The 21736-nt window shown below is 42.2% G+C and overlaps 1 protein-coding gene across 3 annotated transcripts in view; it reads right to left on the bottom strand.

Annotated features, from left to right (window-relative positions):
• The window catches only part of FHOD3 (formin homology 2 domain containing 3), a 475942-nt gene that overhangs the window by 98737 nt on the left and 355469 nt on the right, over positions 1-21736 (bottom strand). For all 3 annotated transcript variants that reach the window (XM_042910026.1, XM_042910027.1, XM_042910028.1), the window contains one exon: positions 17015-17122. In XM_042910026.1, coding sequence (XP_042765960.1) covers positions 17015-17122 — 108 coding nt within the window. The remainder of the gene's footprint in view (positions 1-17014; positions 17123-21736) is intronic.

Below are 21736 nucleotides of genomic sequence, written 5' to 3'. Positions count from 1 at the left end.
TCCTGCCGGCTACAGGAAGGGAGTGACCAAATCCCATATTCCAGGCTCTCTCGGGAGCTACTTCATCAGCCCTGGACACTTGGGCATGGATAGAATGTGAGTTCTCCTTCATATAAATGAAATCTGGACTATCTTTCTTAAGCTGTTATTTATTTTTTTCTGTCATGTGAGGCTAAATCTAATCCATAGAGTGTTCGGGTTTACTGTACCTCTCACGCAGTGACTGACAAATTTTTACGGACATAACAGATTGTTTCAACCTGATTAATAAGTTTAACAAATGAGCATATATACCTACTGTCCCAAAGTGGAGAAAACACATTCTTCTCAAATAGAGAGACCACCAATCCTGCCACAAAGCTCATAAATAAATGCCAAAAATTGGTTTCATATGGGCTACCCTCCTCTCAACAGTGTAAATGAGCTGGAATAAGATAAATTTTAAAAATTGATATAATTGGAAAACTGTGAACACTTCTAAATAGTTCAAGCCAAAGAAGAAAAATACAGAAAATTAGAAATGATCCAAAGGGTACTATAATGAATACAATATATATCAAGATTTATAGAATACTTCTACAGTAGTATTTAGAAGGAAATTTATCACCCGAAGTGTTTGTATTAGAAAAGAAGTAAAAAATAATGAGTGGTCAACTCAACAGTTTGAAAAGCAACAACAGAATAAATTCAAATAAGGCAAAATAAATAAAGATAAGAACAAACATGAATGAAATAGAAAAATATAGAGAAAATTCAAAAAACCAAAGCTGGCTTATAATTTTTAAAAATAATAATACATTCTGTCAAAACTGTTTAAGAAAAAAGCTGCTAATAAGCAATTTTCAAGAATGGCACATAGATACAAATACGAACATAACAAGAGACAAAAATAATTATGAGAAAATGAGAAATTTCTATGACAATACATTTGGAAACTTTGAAGAAATGGATGTTTTTCTAAAAATGATTGAAATCACTGAGGAAGAAATAGAAATTTTAGAGCTCTATTAACCTTTAAGAAATTGAATCAATCAATTACAGATATATCTACACACACCAAAACAAAAACAAAAACCCCACGAGGCTCATATTTTTAAAGGTGATTTCTACCAAATAATCAAAGAAGAATTCATCGTAGTCATATACAAAGTTTCAGAGAATATAAAAGTTCCCCAGCTCATTTTATGTGATTAGTAGTAGTCTGACACAAAAACTAAACAAGAACAGTATGAGGATAGAAAGTTATATACTGATTCCAAATATGAACACCACTGCAAAATCTGAATAAAATCATGCTGTTTGTCCAATGAATCCAAGGATGTTTAAGATGAATACATCAATGAATGTAATTTACCACATTAATAGGTTATAGGAGAAAAACCATGACTACCTCCGTAGATGAAGAAAAAGCTTTAAATACAATACTCATTCGTTATTAAAAAAAAAAAAAAAAAAACTTTAGCAAGCATAGAACTGGAGAGAGTGGTCTTAACCTGACAATGGGTATTTAGCCAACATATTTCTTTAAACTATGGTAAACATTACTCAATGCTGGAACATTAAGTGCATCTTAATGTTAGAATTGATCAGTCAGCGGGGAACTGATGGACTATTTAACAATTGGTACTGAGAGGATTATTAACCACATACAACAAAATACAGTGAGGCCTTCCACATACCAAACACAAAGAAAAATTCTGGGATTGGAAAATGTAAAAAGTAAAAACTTTGCAATATTTATCTCGGGAAAGAATTTTTATACCAGAAACAAAAAAAGTGCCATCAAAAAGGAAAAACTTGATACATTTACATATATTAAAATTTAAAATCTGTATGCACTTAAAAGAGTACAGAAGTTAAGAATAAAGAGAAGCCACCACTTAGGAGCTACTTATAACACATATAAACCACAAGGATTAGTATACATATAACAAAAAGAACCACTCCACATTAGAAAAAAAGAAATCATTCAGTGGAAAAATGAGCAAAAGATAATGGGCATTTTGCTGAAGAAGAGAATTAAATGGCCAACAGATATATAAGTGATGCCCATCTTCACTAGAAATCAGGGAAAAAGAATACAAGTTAAACCCATAGTGAAATATTATTTCAAACGTCTCAGATTGCAGATTGACCAAAACTAATGCCTGATAACCCAAAGCATCGGCACAGAACCAGACAACAAGAACTCTCTTCTATACCTTCTGGGGGTCTAAGTTGATATAATCATTTTGGATAAGCACTCAGTACAATTGAAGATGTGCATATCCTACAATCCAGCAATTCTACTTCTAGGTTTATACTAGAGAGTAACTTTTGCATGCTAAAGATGGCAGATACGTACGAGAATACCATGTACTATGCTGTTTTGCACTGTTAATGGTTAATAACTAGAAACTATACAGGAAAACAAAAATATGGTATATTTTTACAAAGAAATACTTTATACATGTGAAAAAATAGAGTGAAATGGACTAACATGGATGATTCTCAAAAGCACAATATATTGACAGTGAAAAGCAGTCTGAAGAATATGAACGATATACTTTCATTTCTATGAAGTTTAAATACATGCCAAGCGAAACCATACACTATTTAGGGGTATGTTTATATTTAGCAAGATTATAATAACATATATGGAAATGACAAAGCCAATTTCAGGTGGTCATCACTGGGGAAGAAAATAAATCAAAGGGACAAGGGCTTCAATTTTATATACAATAGCTCCATAATTTTCTGTCATTACCTAAAATTTTCTGTAAGCCTGGAATATATTTTTGAAGCTATTCTATTGCTCTTCAAGAATCAAAAATACTTCTTGGGGCGCCTGGGTGGCTCAGTCGGTTAAGCATTCAACTTTGATTCAGGTCACAATCTCATGGTTTGTGAGTTCAAGCCCTGCATTGTGCTCTGCACTGACAGCTCAGAGCCTAGAGCTTGCTTTGGAGTCTGTCTCTCCCACTCTCTCTGCCCCTCCCATGGTCATGCTGTGTCTCTCAATAATAAACATTAAGCAAAATTTTTTTAAAAAGAATCAAAAGTACTTCTCTTTTAACATCAAGTATCTTTGAAGCCCCGAGCTAGGTGAACCTCAAAAGTTAAGTCTAGCTCCAGAATTTGAAAACAAAACATAAGGTATTCTACACAGGAGAGTTATTATTTTAGGACTATGTAGGGAATTTGAATCCAGCCCAGCTTCCCAGCCTGCCCTGTGTGGTCGTCTCCTCAAGTGCTAGCATCTTTACCTTCTGAGTTCTCTTTCCAGAACAAAAGACAGGAGCGTGCTTGGTGGTCTGTGCTCATGCTTCGGTGAAGAGCAGAATAAGGACCTTGCCATTCCCCCTTATCCTTCTGACTTTAGTTTCTTCTAAACGTTTGCTCTGATCTCAGGAAAGACTTAACACATAACTTAATAATGGGCCATTAGTGGCTGTGCTAATGAAGTCAAAGTGAAGCCTCTCTATACCACACATTAACATCATTTCCTTACGGAAATTGTGAATATTGGAGCCTGAATAAAATTAAAGTAGTATTAGAACTCGAGAACATTAAGTAGTGTGTCCAGTTTAGTCAGGTTGGTATGTCATTCCCTCCTGCAGATTTTGACCCTGCCCACTTGGACCACCTCGTAAGAACAGATCTCATATTGACTTGCTGGCCAGAACGCAACAGCAAACGCACTGATGAGCAGCCTTAACAACACGGGAAGTCTCCTTCCTTGGTTCCTCAGTTCTTTAAGAACTGAAATGCGAGCTAGCTCAAAGCAAAGCAGAGTGGTTCCTCTATTCTGGACATGAAGCAAAATGCCTTGAGCAATTCAAGATCCATTCTCTTGAGCACACTAACACAGATCCCTATAGCAGGAAGGGAGAATTTAAAGAGCTCCCATGGGCTTTTCTGTCCTAAATGAATAGAAGTCACTTTGATCATACTGGAAACAAAAGGCTATAAACATCATATTAATAAATTTCCCTAGGTTTTCTGGAGAAGCCCAACATGTGAGAATATAAACTGTGAGAATATAACATGTGAGAATGTAAACTGTGGTCCTGTTTCTGGAAATGGGCTCCACCCATAATATCAATGTCAGAATGCACTCAAACCATACAAAAGGGAATCCCAGATCAACCTTTAAAAAAAAAAAAAACCACCAAAACTCAAGTTAGTATGGTAAATTCTCCTTATAAGGGCATCATTAACAGATTTTTATCTTTCGTATTAAGTTTTTCAGGAACAATCCTTACAGCGATTGGAAGTTGCTGTCATGTTTAATCTTGGCTGGCCTGAGGACCAGCTATGGCAAAAAAGGAACGAGCACAACAAGGTTTAGAGAAAACCAGAGCATGGCCAATCGCTGAACCCCGGTGAGCCTAGTTTACTTGTTTGTAATTAGTGATAATAATACTTGAAACTCATGAAGCACCATCAGGTTAACATGAGAGTTTATGTATGAGCTTGCTTAGAACAGCATCTGGGCTGGAGCACCTGGGTGGTTCAGTCAGCTAGGTGTCTGACTCTGGATTTCTGCTCAGGTCATGACCTCACGGTTTGTAAGATCCAGGCCCTCATCAAGCTCTGTGCTGACCGCAGAGCTTGCTTGAGATTCTCTCTCTCCCCCCTCTGCCCCTCCCCAGTTCATGCGCACTCTCTCCCTCTCTCAAAATAAATAAATAAACTGAAAAAAAAAGAACGGCACCTGGGCCATCCTGGGTATATGACACATCTCATTTTACGCTGGGAGCCCAAAATCTCTGGATGCAAGGGAAGGCTAAGCTGCAGGATCAGGGTCAGATCTGGGATGTGACACTGGCAGCTCCCAGCCTGAGAGGCGAGAATGGGCCGGGGGATTGACGTGAACGTTCCCACCATGGCTACCAGCTGGGTGAGTCACCAGGGCTGCGCGCCACCCCAGAACACATCTGGAAAGCTGAAGTCGTCTACGATACAGCCGAGGCAGCTGCAGCCGAGTGAAGCCACGTAAGAATGCAGGTGGAGAGGAGCCAGAGAGAGATTTTGCAATGGAGCGGATGATCTACTCTGAGTGAGAGGAATTGCAATATTTAATCCTGACCATACCAGGCTCCAGGGGCTTCCCCAGAAACCCATCTGGTTAAAGCCTCCCTCACCGAGATGTCTGAAACAAGAATTCCATTTCACTGAAATGTGTTTGGTAATCACAGTTACCACTTATGGAGACAATACCTTGTGGTACTATTTTACGTGAAATGATTCTTTAAAAAAAATTTTAATGCTTATTTATTTTTGAGAGAGACAGAGACAGAATGAGAATGGGTTAGGGGCAGAGACAGGGAGACACAGAATCCGAAGCAGGATCCAGGCTCCGAGCTGTCAGCACAGAACCCGACGGGAGGCTTGAACTCACAAGCTGTGAGATCATGACCTAAGCCAAAGTCGGATGCTCGAGCGACTGAGCCACCCAGGCGCCCCTACATGAAATGATTCTTTTAATGCCTACAACCTCTTGTACTCAGTTCTACTATTCCCCTCTTTATAGAAGAAGAAACTGAGGCCAGAAGAGTTACATTGAGGACACAGCAGAGGTGGGCATTTCAACAAGCCTGTTGGCCAGAGCCCCAGTGTTAACCAATGTCTTACAGAAAATAAAAGAGAAAGGAATAAACTTCATCTCATTTGATGAGGACAGCATTACTCTGGTGTAAGACCATTCTGGAAGACAGCTTGGCAATTTCTTAAAAAGGTAAACATGCACCTACCATAGGACTCAGCAATTTCATTTCTAGGTATTTATCCAAGAGAAAAGAAAGCACATTTCCATACTAAGACTTGTACGCAAATGTTCATAGCCAAAAATTGGAAACAACTCAAATGTCCATCAACAGATAAACAAACTGTGGTATATTTGTATGGTGGAGTACTAGTCAGCAATAAAAAGGAATGAAGTATTGAAACATACAACAAAATGAATGGACTTCAAAACACTTATGTTATTTGAAAGAAGTCAACCCTTCCCCAAGAGTACATATAGTATGATTACATTTATATAAAACTCTAAAAAGTGTAAACTAACCTATGACGACAGAAAGCAGACCAGTGGTTGCCTAGGATGAGGAAGGGCTGCCTTGCACAGAAGGGCATGAGAAAATGTTTGGGGTGATGGATATTTGCATTATCTTGATTGTGATAATGGCTTCATTTGCATATACATATGTCAAAACTTCTGCTCAACTTTTTTATGTCAATTATACTGCAAAAGCTGTGTAAACACACACGCTCCTTTGGTAAGTTTGAGTTAAGTAAAAGTCTAATTTGTGAAAGAAGCAAATCTTCAACACTTTTTATTTAAAAAATGATCTCTGGTGAAATAGTAACAAAAGTCACACTAAGTTCACAAATTATCCGATATTTGAAATTATCACTTAATTCACAAGCAGTTAATTTCACATAAGATACAGAGGTCAAAGAATGGTACTAAAAGGGCAATTCATTGGTGCAAAACCATGAGGTTGTCCTTACAACCTAGCTGTGAAAATCGGGGGTCACTCGATCTAAAGATCACAGGAGAAGAGGTAACTCTGGGTTGTGCCAAGCAGTATTTGCTTGCCCTGGAATGAGGAAATGTCAGAATCTTCTTTCACCCTTCAGGGCTACATCCCAGCTCTCAAGGATGAAATGAGCAAGCCCCAGAGGCAGCCCTAAGAACCAGGCAACTTTTCTCCATCATCGTGGCTACAATCATGGAGACATCTGCCGTCAAAGAGGGAGACATGGGTTTAAGGCTTCCTTCTGCTCTCTCTCCTCCCAACTGTCACACACTGCTTCAGCGCAGCTCTGAGGTTCCCAGCCATGGGAGGCAAGAGCACGGCTCACATTGTGTGCTGTGGACACTGGCCCCACATGCAGTCTGACGTGACTGCACTCACTCACGTGCAGGGCACGTGCCATTCCCCTAGGCATAGCTGGCATCATGCTTCGACCTGTCCCCTGACCCCTTCTGCAGGCCTTGACCCCAGGCTCACAAGCAGTTCTTGCCAGTTTGTTCTTACTTTCCACCCTCCTGTCCAAGACCAAGCGAGTCCTCCAGCAAGGAGGTCAATCCTCCTGTCACAAGTTCCCGGGCCACCACAACGTGGCTTCATGATTAAACTATTCTTCGGGCAGCTTCCAAATCACGGACTGCCACCAGCACCTCCTGGGTCATGGCTTCCTGGCCTTGCAGGCCCAGACCAAGGTTCATCCTTCCCAGCTTCTCTCTTCCTCTCCTGTCCAGGCCAACCCACACCTCCTGTGCATGCCCACCCCTTCTCTAAACACCAAATCTCTTCCAAACATAGTCTTCCAGCTCGGGATCATGTTTTAAAGAAAAATATGGACTCACTCAATTTTTTTTTTTTAATCTCCCTCATCTAAGTGGGCTTGCTCATCTCATCATGAGAGCTGGCAAACCTAGGGATAAGTTGCAGTATGTCTTACATTGGTGACTCAGTTTCCCAGACCTCTTATTAGAGGTGTCCCTCATGAGGATAGAACACCTATGCTAGGCTCTCGACTTTGATGGCCTCTCTACTTCTATGAAATTTCATTTTCTTCACGAAATTTACTGCAGCGGGAACTCCATTTGCTGATGATTTGCTTATCTTCTGTTTCTGCCAGTACAGTGTAAGCCAGGTGAAGCCAGGGGCGGGTCTAATTAAATCAACGTCAGATCCTCATGGCAGCATAGGTGGCACATGGTGAGCACCCAATAAATATTTACCGAATGAAACATAGGAGTCATTATATGTGTGTATGAGTGTGTACAGTCCCAGAGGCTAGGTTTCCAGCTGTCACTGGATATTTTGGTTTTACACTGGCACAGCAGAAGAACAGAGTGTGAAAGGGTGGGGATTCCATCTAAATATCTAGCTGTCTACACACACACATGCTCAGTCACTCACTCTCTCTCTCTCAAATCAACCCAGGAAGAAACTCAGCCTCTCCCACCATAATACTAAGACTTACTCATTCCTGGCTGGGCTGTGTAGAAACGAGTGGGAGAAATGGGAAAAGGGACCCAGGAGTACATTTTCTGAATGAGGAATCTCTCCCTTGTTCCTACCCCTTTTCACTCTGTAATCTTTGAACAACGCTAGTGTGAAACCAGAAACCCAGCCATCAGGGGCTGACCCACTAGGACAGGGTGCACATGAGGGTGTTCGCCCAGGGGTTCTGCTTGCAGCATGGAATAACTGTGTCTACAGCTCTGTGGGTGGAGGTGTTCCATCTGCATTGTTTGATGAGTGACCTTTGCACTTCCTTGTTCTAGGTCTCACCTAACTCTGTGACGCGCACTATTCTCACTTCCCAGTGGAATTACAATAGATAAGCTTAAGGTTGCTATGTTTACCTTTTATATAAACAAGGATGAGAGAATTATGTAATTAAAAAAAAATGTATTCTAATCCCACTTTCCAAAGGAAGAAAACAGGATTCTGGGAGATTCAAACTGGTCATGCATGTGCTCGCCTGCTTATGTGACAAAGAGGTTTGGGGCAGGGCGGTGAACAGGAGGCTGGACAATCTCATGTGGGAGACACGGAAGTGGCTGCTGCCCAACAGCAGCGACAAAGCAGTAAAGATGCCCCCTACAGGAGAATGAACAGGAGAACAGCATAGAGTGTCTCCTTGCAGAAAGAAAAAACTCGCTTTTACGAGTCATGTGAACACAGATCCTACAGGGCACAGTCCTGCTTGTCTTAAAGATTTCCCCCCATATCTTTGAATAAAATATCCAATCCAGGAAAGTTAACCATCTTGATCCCATGGCTTTGGGGGACCCAAACCTACTACCACGGACCACTGTAGATTGATGAACCCCATTTTAGGAACAAAAGGACAAATACATCAAAGGGCTGAGAGCTGAAGCATATGAACCCACAAAGATGTTACAATTCATCCTGTCTGAGGAAGTCAGAGGAGTTTTATAGGACAGATGTCATCTATGTGGCTCTTAGAGGACAAGAAGGAGTCAAGTGGATGAATAAAGGAGAGGTTGGCCAAAGAACAGAGCAAATCGGAAGGAAGAGTCCCCAGGAGAGTCTGGTATGTTCATAGTGGCATCTCCATGGGGTTAAAGTACAATGAGGCTGGGGGACGTGACGGTTGATAAAGCTGGAAGGTGCCTGCAGGACCCAAATGTGAGAGATCTTCTTGGTGATGTTAGTCAAGTTGGGCTTCACTGGTTGGCAGAGGAGTCATTCAAGGTTTCTAAGTGGGAAATGTCATCCGCTCAGATCTACATTTCAGAAAGACCTATATCACTCAATAGATAGTCTGGGCATGACATAGATCTTGAACTAAATCTATGGTAGGAATGGTAAGGAGTCAGCTCCAAAACACACGTGGGAGAAAGAGTCCCTTGAGTCTGTTGAGGACTCAGAGTCCTCCTGCAGGACAGAGGGCTGATGTAGAACCCAGGTCCCCACACACCCACAGTCACAGCAGATAGATGCCATCGGGGAGCCAGACCTACCGTACACTCACTCTGTCAACGGACCAGCGCATCTCCCCTCCTCCACTTTGGATGCAATCACAATCGATTAATCAGAACCACATTGTGCCTTACAGGAACTCATTGTCTATAACAAGACTGGTATCAGGAACTAGCAGCAGGCAAGTGGGAAGGAGCAGGCAAGGTAAAAGGAGAACACAGCTTCTGTGAATGGTAGGGACTCAGTCCACATTGGTACCTTTATTTCCTGTCACCGGTTGTAGACTGGGTGCCATTAATTCTGATCACATAAAAAGAACATGCCTTTGATCTTATTTTATATGCTCTTCAGGATTTTCTCAGTGATGTCTGAGGTGTCTTTTTTAACCGACTTCGACCAATTTAAATTGAAAATTAAAAAAGAAAATTAACTAGAGCTCCATTGCACGATGGTGCCCTTGACTCCACAACACAATTTTGTAGGAAGTACGGTGTAGGTCAAGTGATGGAACACAGCCAGCAAGTATTTGAGACCCAGAAAAACATATGAATCACCTATTTGGAAAAATCAATGGTTTTAAATCCAAACAAGTAAAACCTCGAGGCACACATAGATACGAGCGAAGGCAAGAGATGATAAAAGCCAAAGCTGACTAGGACAAGAGGACACAAGCACACAGATCCATGCACAACAGACAACCCACACAGAGGAGGAGATTAGGATGAGGAAGACACAGGTACCAGCAAGTTATACTCAGGGCGATAGTCAAAAGGCCTGCCAGGCAGGTAATATATACAAAACCTGAAGTAACTGAAAACAGGCAGGAAATGCATGGAAACAGACATCTTCATTCTGAGGGAGGAGTTACCGCCCCAGTGGCAGAGACAGGTGTTGAGGGGGGTCATAAGAAGGGAGAGCCCACAAGGGGAAACTTGATTTGGCAGACAGAAGTCACAGCTCAGCAGAGCAGACTCCCCTCCTCCCAGTCCTAGCTGCTGGGTCCGAGCTTCCCCAGATATCGCCCATCCTCTATTCTGGCACTGTCCATCACCATAAACGACTGCACAATAGCAGAAGACAAAAACAACAGGACTGTTTCAAGGTAGCACGGGACAAAGTCCTACTTTAAAGACTACCGACTGCATGATAAAGACAAGAATTGGGAGGAAGGAGAGCTCCTGACAGCCTCACAGAAGCCAGGGGGTGGGACACACTCCTAAGGGCACAGTTTGAACACAGACACATACGTGAATCTGGATTCCTGTAGGTACATGACAAATCGGTAGGGACATGATTGTTCATTCGATAAATGGTCTGCAAACAAGTGAAAACATTTAAGGTGGATCTCTGCCTCACACTATATGCCAAAATAACTTCCAGCTAGATAAAATATTTCAATGTGAAAACTGCAGCTTGAAATTCTGGAAGCATGCAGGGGAGAAAAGGTGTCCTCACGAGGAACACAAAACCAGAAGACAAAAAGATAAATAAATTTAACTCATAAAACTTAAATTTGTCTGCCTGGCAAAAGCACCAGAAATGAAATAAAAGACTAATGATTGAGGGAAATAACTGCTACTCTTATCAGAGTTTATAAATAACCTCTACACTTCAGTAAGAAAAAGAACTCAATGGCCATGAGCCAAAATTTCACAGAAAAGGAAATATTAAATGCTTGTGGACATAGGAAAACATGCTCAACCATATTCATAATAAGGGAAGTGCACATTTAAATTTTAATACCAGAGAACTCTTCACCACCAGGTGGGCAATGGTTGAGACTGTGAATGGTCCTTCTGCATGGGGGTGGGCAACGAGCTCTCTCACTCAGCATGGCTCACAATCAAAACTCGTACAATCCTCATGAAAAGCAATTTGATAAAAATCAATCAAAATTTAAAATGCATAAACAATTGACTTACTAAATCTATTTCTAGGAACTTATCCTATGGACAACCACACGTGTGCAAAGTGACACATGGACAAAGAATTATGCTGCAGTATCGTTGGTCACAGCAAAACACTGGGGCCCATCAATACAGAATTGGGTATATGAAGTAGCATCCAGAGAAAAAAGTATGATGCACACATTAAAAACAACACAACAACTAAGTACTGCAGGGGGGAAGAACCCAGATGCAGGTTTTAAGCAAAAAAGCAGAGTGCACAATAGTTTTGTGCAGGGTATTACCATGTGTGTAAAGATAGATGAAACATGTCTATGCTTACGTGAACATAAATGTCTCTGGACGTACACGTAAGAAATCGCTAGGAGTCGTCGCTTCTGGGGAGGGAGCTTCACCTTCATTGTACAGCCCTTCACCTTATGCACCTATATGCAAAGCCCATATAAAAATAAAATGCAAAGCTGCATCCTTTACCCATCCTTACTATCCGTTATCACTCCCAACAGAGGTGCCACTGCTCATATGTGGGTTTACTGTCTTCCACGAAGTAGGGAGACTCTCTCTGCTGGGGCCACGAAACAGGGCAAACAATTCCCAAGCGTTTCTTCTTTTTCAATTTTTTTTAAAGATTTTTTTTTGAATGTTTATTTATTTTTGAGAGATAGACACAGAACATGAGTGGGGGAAGGGCAGAGAGAGAGACACACGCAGAATCTAAAGCAAGCTCCAGGCTCTGAGCTGTCAGCACAGAGCTCAGCCCGGGGCTCGAACTCACGAGCCACGAGATCACGACCTGAGCTGAAGTTGGACACCCAGCCTTAGACTAAGCCACCCAGGCAACCACCCCACCCCCCACCTTTTTTCACTTTTTATTTTTATTTAAATTTTTAAAAATTAAAAAAAAAATGTTTATTTTGAGGGAGAGTATGTGCGCGCTCACAAGTGGGGGAGGGGCAGAGAGAAAGGGGAACAGAGGATCTGAAGCGGGCTCTGTGCTGAAAGCAGAGAGTCCGATGTGGGGCTCGAACTCACACACTGTGAGATTATGGCCTGAGCCGAAGTTGGACACTCAACCAACTGAGCCACCCAGGCACGCCATCAAACTTTTCTGAAGACTCTTGATATTAACCTGTAGAACAGGCAGGGTATTGTCATTTACAGCAGTGTCATTTACAACCAGCAGTACTGTGGTAAGTGGAAGACAGAACAGAATCAATACTTAAGGCACACACTGATCCTTCGGGTTTCAGCTCAATGAGTGACGTCCTTCCTGGTCCCTAAAATCTGGATCTGGGGTTCTTCCAGTGTGCTTTTCCACACAGAGCACTCACTGTGTTCACCTGCTAATACCCCCTTTCATGGTACAAGCTGGGCCTCATTATCAGCGCACTCCCCAGACTCAGCGCCAAGACTGATGGCCTCAAAGCACCTTCAGCCCCAGGCACTTGACTTGTGTCTGATCCCCTCACGGTCATTGCTCAGTAATTGCGGTCACCACACCGAACGAGCATCTGGCGCCATGTCTGAAAAGGTCCACAAGATGGAGATGTCACTGCAGGGATGGAAAGAGAATGGGCTCTGCCCTTCCCAGCTTCCCAGAATCATTTGCTGTGGTGTAATTATTGTTTGCTTCTTTGTTTCATTTGAATATTCGACATGAATGGTTCAAATATTCCTATAATTCTTCTTTTAAAAATATTGAGAATGTTTCCACTCAAAAAGCACAGTTTCAAAATTGAAACAATTAGAAAGTCTGCTTTCATTAAACAGTGGCATCTTGTATCCCAGAGGGCCTTTGCAAATAGTTCTGGATTTCTTATTTTCTTTTGTTTTGGCACAGCTCAACTTCCAATTTCATGAAAATTAATGTTACATTGTTTCTGAACGACAGCCCTATAAACGAAGTCATAATAGGAGATGTGGGGATGGATTCATTTTAATACCCTTGACTTGACTTAATTTTGTATATTGTTTCTTCAGTTCTTCCTTTCTAGGTCAATTTATCATTCTAAATTTGATTAACATCCAACATACTAGCATGCTTGGGAAAAATATGGAAAACACTAAACTCACAATGATGGCTAGTTGGATTTCCAAAGTGGGCTGACCTGCTTGAAGGGGTGTTTTAGTTGGCCTGATTTTCCTAGGACTTAAGGGAAGTGAGTCTTATTTCCAAACCAAGGGGAAAGAGTTCTAGATGTTTCCAGTACTGCACAGCACCCTGACATGCATCTAATTTTTCAGGAGTGTGTTAACAGAAAACGTGGGTTCTCGGGACACCTGGGTGGCTCAGTCGGTTAAGCATCCTACTTTTGGTTTTGGCTCAGGTCATGATCTCATGGTTCCATAGGTTCGAGCCCCACATCAGGCTCTGTGCTGACAATGTGGAGACTGCTTGGGATTCTCTCTCTCCCCCTCTCTCAAAATAAATAAATAAACTTAAAAAAAAATAGCATCAAGCTTTAAAAAAAGAAAAATAAAATGTGGGTTCTCACTACAAGAACGCAACTATTGTTCATAATACTTTAATGCCTTTCCTGAGTTTTTCTTTTTGGTTTCAAGAATTATAGGTATATAAAACATCTCAACAATCTTACAAATTACTGAAGTATATACTTCAGTAAAAACAATCACACACCTTAGTAGGGCAGAAAACTGTTGTAAATGTGAAAATAGATGAGTGACATACAAATAATTCAGTTGTCAAAAATGAAAAAAATTAAACTGTGTAAAACCACATATTATAATAAATACAACTTACATTGTACATTTGGGTGATGTATACGAATATAAGTTGGAGTTGGGACCCCTCCTTCTTTTTCTTTTTTTTATATCATAAATATAAGCCAGTGAGGCCAGAGTAAAACGTGGTGGGGTGGCCAGGCTGGAGGACTTGCTGGTCTTAATAATGGAACTGCGTATCTGATGTTTCAAATGATTGGTCACATGGTTTAGTGAAGCCATAAATGGTGATAATTGGGAAAAAAACATGCGAATGTAAAGCAAGTAACTCTGAAGCTTTCTTTGCTAGTGGATACAACAGATGGTTCAGGTAGAGAACTTTCTGTAGCAGAGTATGCTGTAAGAGGGAATTGGAAAGGAAAGGCTACCATTGGGGTGCCTGGGTGCCTCAGTCGGTTAAGCATCTGACTTCATCTCAGGTCATGATCTCATGCTTTGTGAGTTCGAGCCCCGTGTCTGGCTTTGTGCTGACAGCTCAGAGCCTGGAGGCCGTTTCGGATTCTGTCTGTCTTTCTTTGCCCCTTCCCCGCTTGTGCATGCTCTCTCTCTCAAAAGTAAATAAACATTAAAAAAAAAAAAAAAAAAGGCGGGGGGCGGTGGGGAGAAAAGAAAGGCTTCCATTACTGGCTTCTCTGGTAGCCAGATCTCAGCATGCAGGCTGGCTGGAGGGATTTCATGTAAGTAACTTCTTCAAGCCAAGGACCACTGAGTCCACCTATCCCCAGGGACCCTCACTGTGTCCCTGGTGTCATACAGACTCCTGATGACTCGCATGCCCCAGGCTGAACATCTCCACCTGTGATTTGCTTTTTTTTTTTCCAGCAAATTCTGTCTCCGTTCCTAGTTTCTAACATCCTCATGCTTGAGCAAGCCTGAACCCTCACTCATTCTGCTTCCCCTGCTCCCACCTTCCTCCAAGTTTGCCCCAACTCACTGCTCCTCTCAAGCCCCATGGCCACTGCCCTTCTTAGGCATGGTCAGCCCTCTCAGACTCAGAGATAGCAGCCCCTGTCTCTGTAGCCTCGACCCACTGGCTCCACTCATGGATAGATTAGAGCACCCCACCTGCTGCTTCAAAACTCTAACAGCCCCTGATGTCTCAGGATGAAGCATCACCTCCTCCCCAGGGCATTCAAGGCTCTCTGGGATCCAGCCCCATCCTGGCTCTTTTAATGCTCCCACCCAATGCCCCCCCCCCTTCCCAGGCCCCAGGAGACACTCAGCCAGATCAAGCAGGGAAGGAGACACAGGCAAGAGTCTTTCCAGAGCCTATACCCCTAACCCTCCAGCTCAAACCTGGACCTGGATTTCCAGGGGATGGGAAGGGGACCCATAGGGGAATCTCCCCTAAAGCCCAGGGCTTTGGAAACCTATAAACTTCCCATCCTGATAACCTGTCAACTTCAGGGACCTCCACACTGTTCCCCAACCAATGAGTGGGTAATTCACCTGATCCTGCAACTAGTGTTTACTGTGGCTCTGCCATAGTCAGGCCCCAGGTACCAAGGGGGACACAGCAATGAAGGGGACCTGGTTCTTGTTCCCAAGGAGCTGGCAGCCTAGCAGGAACAAGATGTGAGATGTAACATCAGTAAAACTTTAATATTCCTGACTTGGACCCCAATATCCCATCCCATTAGATAAGGACCCTCTTCAATGGTGACCTCTCTGGGACCACAGTGATTTCAGCTGATCCCAAATAGAGGTGCCCTAGGGCGAAGGGTACAGTGTTTTCAAGGAAATCAACTTTTTATCTTACGGACAAGATTTTACTAAGTCCAGATACACCCAGCCTAGGGCCATGCTGGGCTGTGAAACCTGAGATTTTGACAATGTGGACCCTATGTGTCATCTTAGAAATTAACACCATGTGTGGGGAGGCAAAGTTCATTGGACAGCCCCTCTTCCTGGGGCTGTAAGGTCTTGCCTGCTCTACATCCCAACCAAACCTCTAATCACCAGCCACGTTCAGCAAAACACACTTCAGAATACACAGATGATTAGAGTATAGAATACAGGTCGAGTTTGTTTTAAATTCAGGATTTGAGGCAAATGATCATTTTGAATTGCTCATGTCTAGATTTCTGATCAATCACACGCTGCTGGGTGTTATATCTTGTCATCACATATTGTCACTTCCCACTGGACCCACACGGTGGGGTTCACATAATGCTTTCATGAGTACCTTTTCAGTGGCTCATCAAAACCACCCTCTAAGGTAAGAGTTGTCATAACTGGCATTTTACCCTCAAGGATTAAATAACTTCCCAGTGACTAATTGGAACCCCAGCCAGTCTTCCCTAACTCAGCACTCTTGCCATATAAGGGTAACTGTTTTTAATTGTTCTAAAATTACAGGTCTTACCTTTTCCTTGTAAACACATCCTTGTGCAATCACTCGCTTCCAGAAGTAATAGTTAGTTAATTTCTAGTGGTCTAATACTCTTGCCAAGTTAAATTCCTTCCATGGACCCATGCAATTCTTTTCCCTTCTGGTAGGTCCTGGATTAATTACATTAAGGTACAGACCTTAATAGTCCCACTACCTCCTGACTTATATAGAATTGTTCATTCAAAGATAAAAACTGATGTTTATAGGACCAAATGCAGACCTTACACAAATTCTAGAACAGTTTTTCATAGATCAAACCCTTCACATTTAAGTAACTGGGAACAAAATTTTTTATACTTTCTATGGAAAGAACATAGGGAGATGAGACATTAAAAATATCACTTCTAATAAAATATTTACTTAGTAAATAGTGTGAAAGAAAATATTCTTGCCTTTGGACTGTATTATGTACAGAAAAATACTTTGGATTATGCTTTGTATTTCTTTTCCTTTAGTCATTCTTCATCAAACTGATTTCTTCCACCGGAGGGTAAAGCCATCGGCTTCCTTCTTATAAAACTCACCTTTCCAGCCTGGCCTCCTGCGGAGGTGAAAGAGATGACGTGGGGGTGGCGGGCACAGCAGATCCAGAAGGTCTTGAGTGATAAGAGGTGTTGCCAAAGCTGTTGTATCTAAACAGTGCAGAAATTTAAGGTAGGGAGCAGGGTGGAAGGAGAGAGAAATGAGTACAAGTCAGTAACTGAATAACACTTAGCAAACTATCTTCATTTTTGCAAGAAAAACAGGCTTGGAAATGCTAACACCATTAGTGCTTTTTCTCATTTCAAGAGAGTTACTAACTGCTTCATTTTATTTCTCATGAGAGAGGTTTCCCAAAGGCCAAAACCATTGGGCAGAGAGATTTACGACAAGGGGTTTAAATAAAACCTTCATATTTCCTTGTTTGTCCAATGTACGTTAAAATTCTTTGCTAACATAAAGAATCCCAATTATGTTCATTTGAATCTATGAAGATTCTTCTTGCCTCTCGTGGCGGTACAATTAATGTTAAATCCACCAAAGATCTGTAGAAAATACCAAATGATTAGCTAAACAAACATCTTATTAAAAAGTCTGTTTTAGGTATTTCCAAATCAGTGTCATTCATTAAACGTAATCTTGTCACCTGCCCAGTGACCAAGGAGAAAATGTCCTCAGACCTGCTGGACTGGCCTGCTGGCTAGAGGTACATGTGTTCACACTTTCATCCAATGCTGCTTTTGAACCCAAAGTACAGCCACCGGGTCTAAATGAGCCTTTATCATTTCCCAGTCATCTCTGACAAGTTTCCGGATGAGTAAAGTTCTAGAGTTTTCTTTCTGGTTTTCAGAATAGCTGTCCCTCAGCTTATTATCACTCAGTGTGTTCCCAGAAAACAAATTGTCACCTGAAGCCCTTGTGGCGGGGGTTGAGGGGGCAGACACTCATGATTAGTTACAGATGAGACCCAATGATCTGCCTCTCAACCCACTCAGCTGCGAGTCAGGGCTGACTGCTTCTCCTAAACTGGTTGGGGACACTTGGGTGCATGAGACCCTATGGGTCACTATGCGATAAGTGCACAAAGACCTTCCTGCACACAGTGAATCCAGTTCAAACTCCCATCAACAGAAAACAGCACTAAGCATTCTGGGAAGCACCTTAACTTCAAATGTGGATATCCTTTGACAGAGTAAGCCTCCTTTTGGAAAGCTAGCATAACCTTATGGTTACCTGTATACTGAAAATGTCATTCATGGCAATACAGGAGCATTATTGAGCCCATGGCGAAAAAAACCTGGAAATTACCCAACCAGGTAACAACACAAGAATGGTTAAAACGTGTGATCCATAATCTGCGGAATATTATGCAATGAGTAAAAATGATGGCCAATTCTGTAAATGATAGTATAGAAAATGTTTATATACAGGCTGAAATAAAACATCAGAATATAATATTTATAGTTTGATTTCAACTGTACAAAAATATTCACAAAGGTCAAAAGCTATGTGTAGAAAAAAATCAGAAACAGGCTATTTTACAAAGTGGACTAGAGAGAGATATTTTCCATTTTCCCTCATAAATTATATCATTATAATGATAAATAAAACATTTTTATTACCCCAACTCTACCCTGTGCTGCTAAGTCTGGTCTGCTTAGCTATGGGTCTTATTATTTATTTGGCATCACAGGTCAGGCCTGTGTCACTACACAGGCATGCCACCAGGCAGAGGGAGACTCCGATCACACAGTTTCACGACATCATCCTCAGCCAACACATCACTCTCATGGGACATGGTTTCTGGGCATCCCTTTTCTTTTCTCTTTAAAAACCCAACATGCTACATGCCTAACAGGTTAACTGCTTCTCCATGTGAGGGTTGGACTGAGTTTTTAAGAGAGCTCCCAAACCACAGGGCATAGAGAAGGCAGAAAAGCAAAGGGTGAGAGGAACATACAAAGAAAGGAAGCAGTAGAGAAGGGAGAAAAAAAACTCAGGAGCAAAGAAGAGGGAGAGAAGCGGGCAGAAAGCACTGTGACATGGGCAGGGAAGGAGGCTGCCGTCAAGAGCTTGGAGTCCTCAGGGAGACAGAGCCCCGGGGCCCAGACACCAGCCCTGTGTCGCCCAGCTGCCTGGACCCTTGGCTTGTTATTCCCTGCAAGCATCTAAAACAACCCCCTTCTGACCCGAAGTGGACATCCTGTAGAATGTTTTAAGAGGGTTATGTTACCATAACTGAGTTTAAATGACATTATGGAAATAAAACCAAGCATGATGCATATTCCCCCTGCTTTGGTTTTTCTAATGGCTGAGCAATTAATTCAAATACCTCACAGTCTGTTCAATTTTGCTTCTCAATTTCAGCCAAACGAACTGGATCATACATCTCACTCGGTTCACTGTACTTTTTCCCGTTGGTTCTTTGTACTGACTAATCAGTTGGTGCCTGCTATAACCAGTTCCGCTGCACTCAACCACTGAGCAGTTACAGACCCCTTGAAAACCACAGTAAGTGAACATCAGAAAACTAATAGGTGCAAACAGTATTAATACAGCATTTGAATTCCTGTCAAATAATTAGAAATTGTAAGAATTTCTCAGTTAAATATAAGTCAAACCTTATTCACAAGCATGAGGCTGTTTTTGTAAATTTATGTGTATATTCATTCATTTATATGTTTCTCTTATTCCTGTCCCCTAGGACTGTAAGCAGTAGCAAAGACCAAGTGGAAAGGACCTGGATCCAGGAAAGCCCCATCAGAGGCTCTGAGACCATCACTAGAAAGTCCAGAATGACCATCATGGGCTAACACCACCCTGCTGGGGAAGATGAGGTTGCCAAGTTATTTTTATTCCTGTCAAATGTACAGCTCTTAACTTGTACACAGATACTGTTCTTGGAGAACATAAGAGCCATGTTGGACGCCCTCCATAAAAGTCATGTGAATGATCCAATAAGCCCGGAAGTTTAGACCTAGAAGAGACTCCTAGAGAACCTGTAGTTTGAAGGTACTCAAACTGGAGATCACACACTCCTGGAGGCATACAAAGCCATCCTGGAAACAAGAGGAAATGTGTCTTAGAGCCCCAAGTTCCATAGCTGATCTTTTCTTAAAAATGGGTCTGCCTGTGGCCACTGCTAGGGTCTCCAAGTTCTCTTCCCTGCCTCCCCTTCCACGATGGCCTTCCACTCTCAGGGGGAAAAAAAAGCAACACCTTCACTGAGGCCGAATCAATGTGGGGCAATGCTTTGAGCTGAAAAACCTCCAGGGTGCCAGGCAAAGGAAGAGTGTAGGAAAGCCTCACTTCTGAGGGAATTCCTTAAGAAATACTGAGGAAGGGGCCCCTGGGTGGCTCAGCCAGTTAAGTGTCTGACTCCTGGTTTCAGTTCAGGTCATGATCTCACGTGAGTTCAAGCCCCATATCAGGCTCTGTTTTATATATATATATATAAAAGAAATACTGTGGAAGGAGACAGCACTGCTGTACCCAGGAGTAACCTCAGAGCATGCCTCACATGTCATCTCTATCTACCTGCCCATCTACCTATGAATTGTGTTGAAATGATATTATGGAAATAAAACAAGCATAATGCATTTTCCCACTCCTTTGGTTTTGCAAATACCTGAGCAATTAATTCAAATACCCCCCAGTCTGTCCGGTTTTGCCTCTCAATTCTAGGAGTGAGATGGTTGTCACAGGGATGCATAAGTGCGTATTTGAATTGAAATATGACGTTGGACTTTTTCTGACAGAAATAAGGTCTCATTTGTCTGAGGACAGGCTTTGCCAATTAGGCATATATAGGTGTTTCCTAAAATTTAATCACTTAAATGTGAAACCCCAAGGTTTTCACAAAAATGAATTTATATATTTTTTTGATGTTTATTTATTTAGGTGTGCCCGGGGGGGCACAGTAGGTCAAGTGTCTTGACTTCAGTTCAGGTCACAATCTCATGGTTCATGAGTTCCAGCCCCACACTGGGCTATTGTCAGCACAGAGCCTGCTTTGGATCCTCTGTCTGTCCCTCCCCCACTTGTGCATGCATACATGCTCTCTCTCAAAAATAAACATTAAAAAAATACTTATTTTATTTGAGAGAGAGAGACAGAGAAAGCACAGGGGAGGGGAAGAGGGAGACAGGGAGAGGGAGAAGGAAAGGGGGAGGGAGAGGGAGAAGGAAAGGGGGAGGGGGAGGGGGAGGGGGAGGGGGAGAGGGAGAGGGGGAGAGGGGGAGGGGGAGGGGGAGGGGGAGAGGGGGAGGGGGAGGGGGAGAGAGAGAGAGAGAGAGAGAGAGAGAGAGAGAGAGAATCCCAAGCAGGTTCCTCACTATCAGTGAAGAGCCCAACACGGGGATCGATCTCATGAACCGTGAGATCATGACCCCAGAAGAAATCAGACACTTAACTGACTGAGCCACCCGGGGTGCCCTTTGACAAAAATGAATTTAAAGCATATGTACGACAGAAAGAGCACGTCTTTTACAACTTTAAAGTCACAACAAAAAACTTCAGACAGGCTATTTAAAACTTTGAGGGAAGTTCGAAAATATTCTTAGGTTGTATGTGGGGAGAAAAGGTTGATGATCACAGTTCTAGATTAATTCTTCTTTTTATTAGATGGAACATCTGACACACAGCAACTGGTTCTATCAGTGGTGTGAAAGAGCCATTCTCCAGGTCTGTGTCCGATAAGCCTTCACCCAAGATAAGGCGTAACTCCTTACTGGACACCCAGGCAAAGGGTACCCCAGACACAGACT

Source organism: Panthera leo, chromosome D3 (genome assembly GCF_018350215.1).
Source record: "Panthera leo isolate Ple1 chromosome D3, P.leo_Ple1_pat1.1, whole genome shotgun sequence".
Taxonomy (NCBI): Eukaryota; Metazoa; Chordata; class Mammalia; order Carnivora; family Felidae; genus Panthera; species Panthera leo.
The sequence above is the reverse complement of the archived record's forward strand: the minus strand, read 5'-3'. Positions and strand labels throughout refer to the sequence as shown.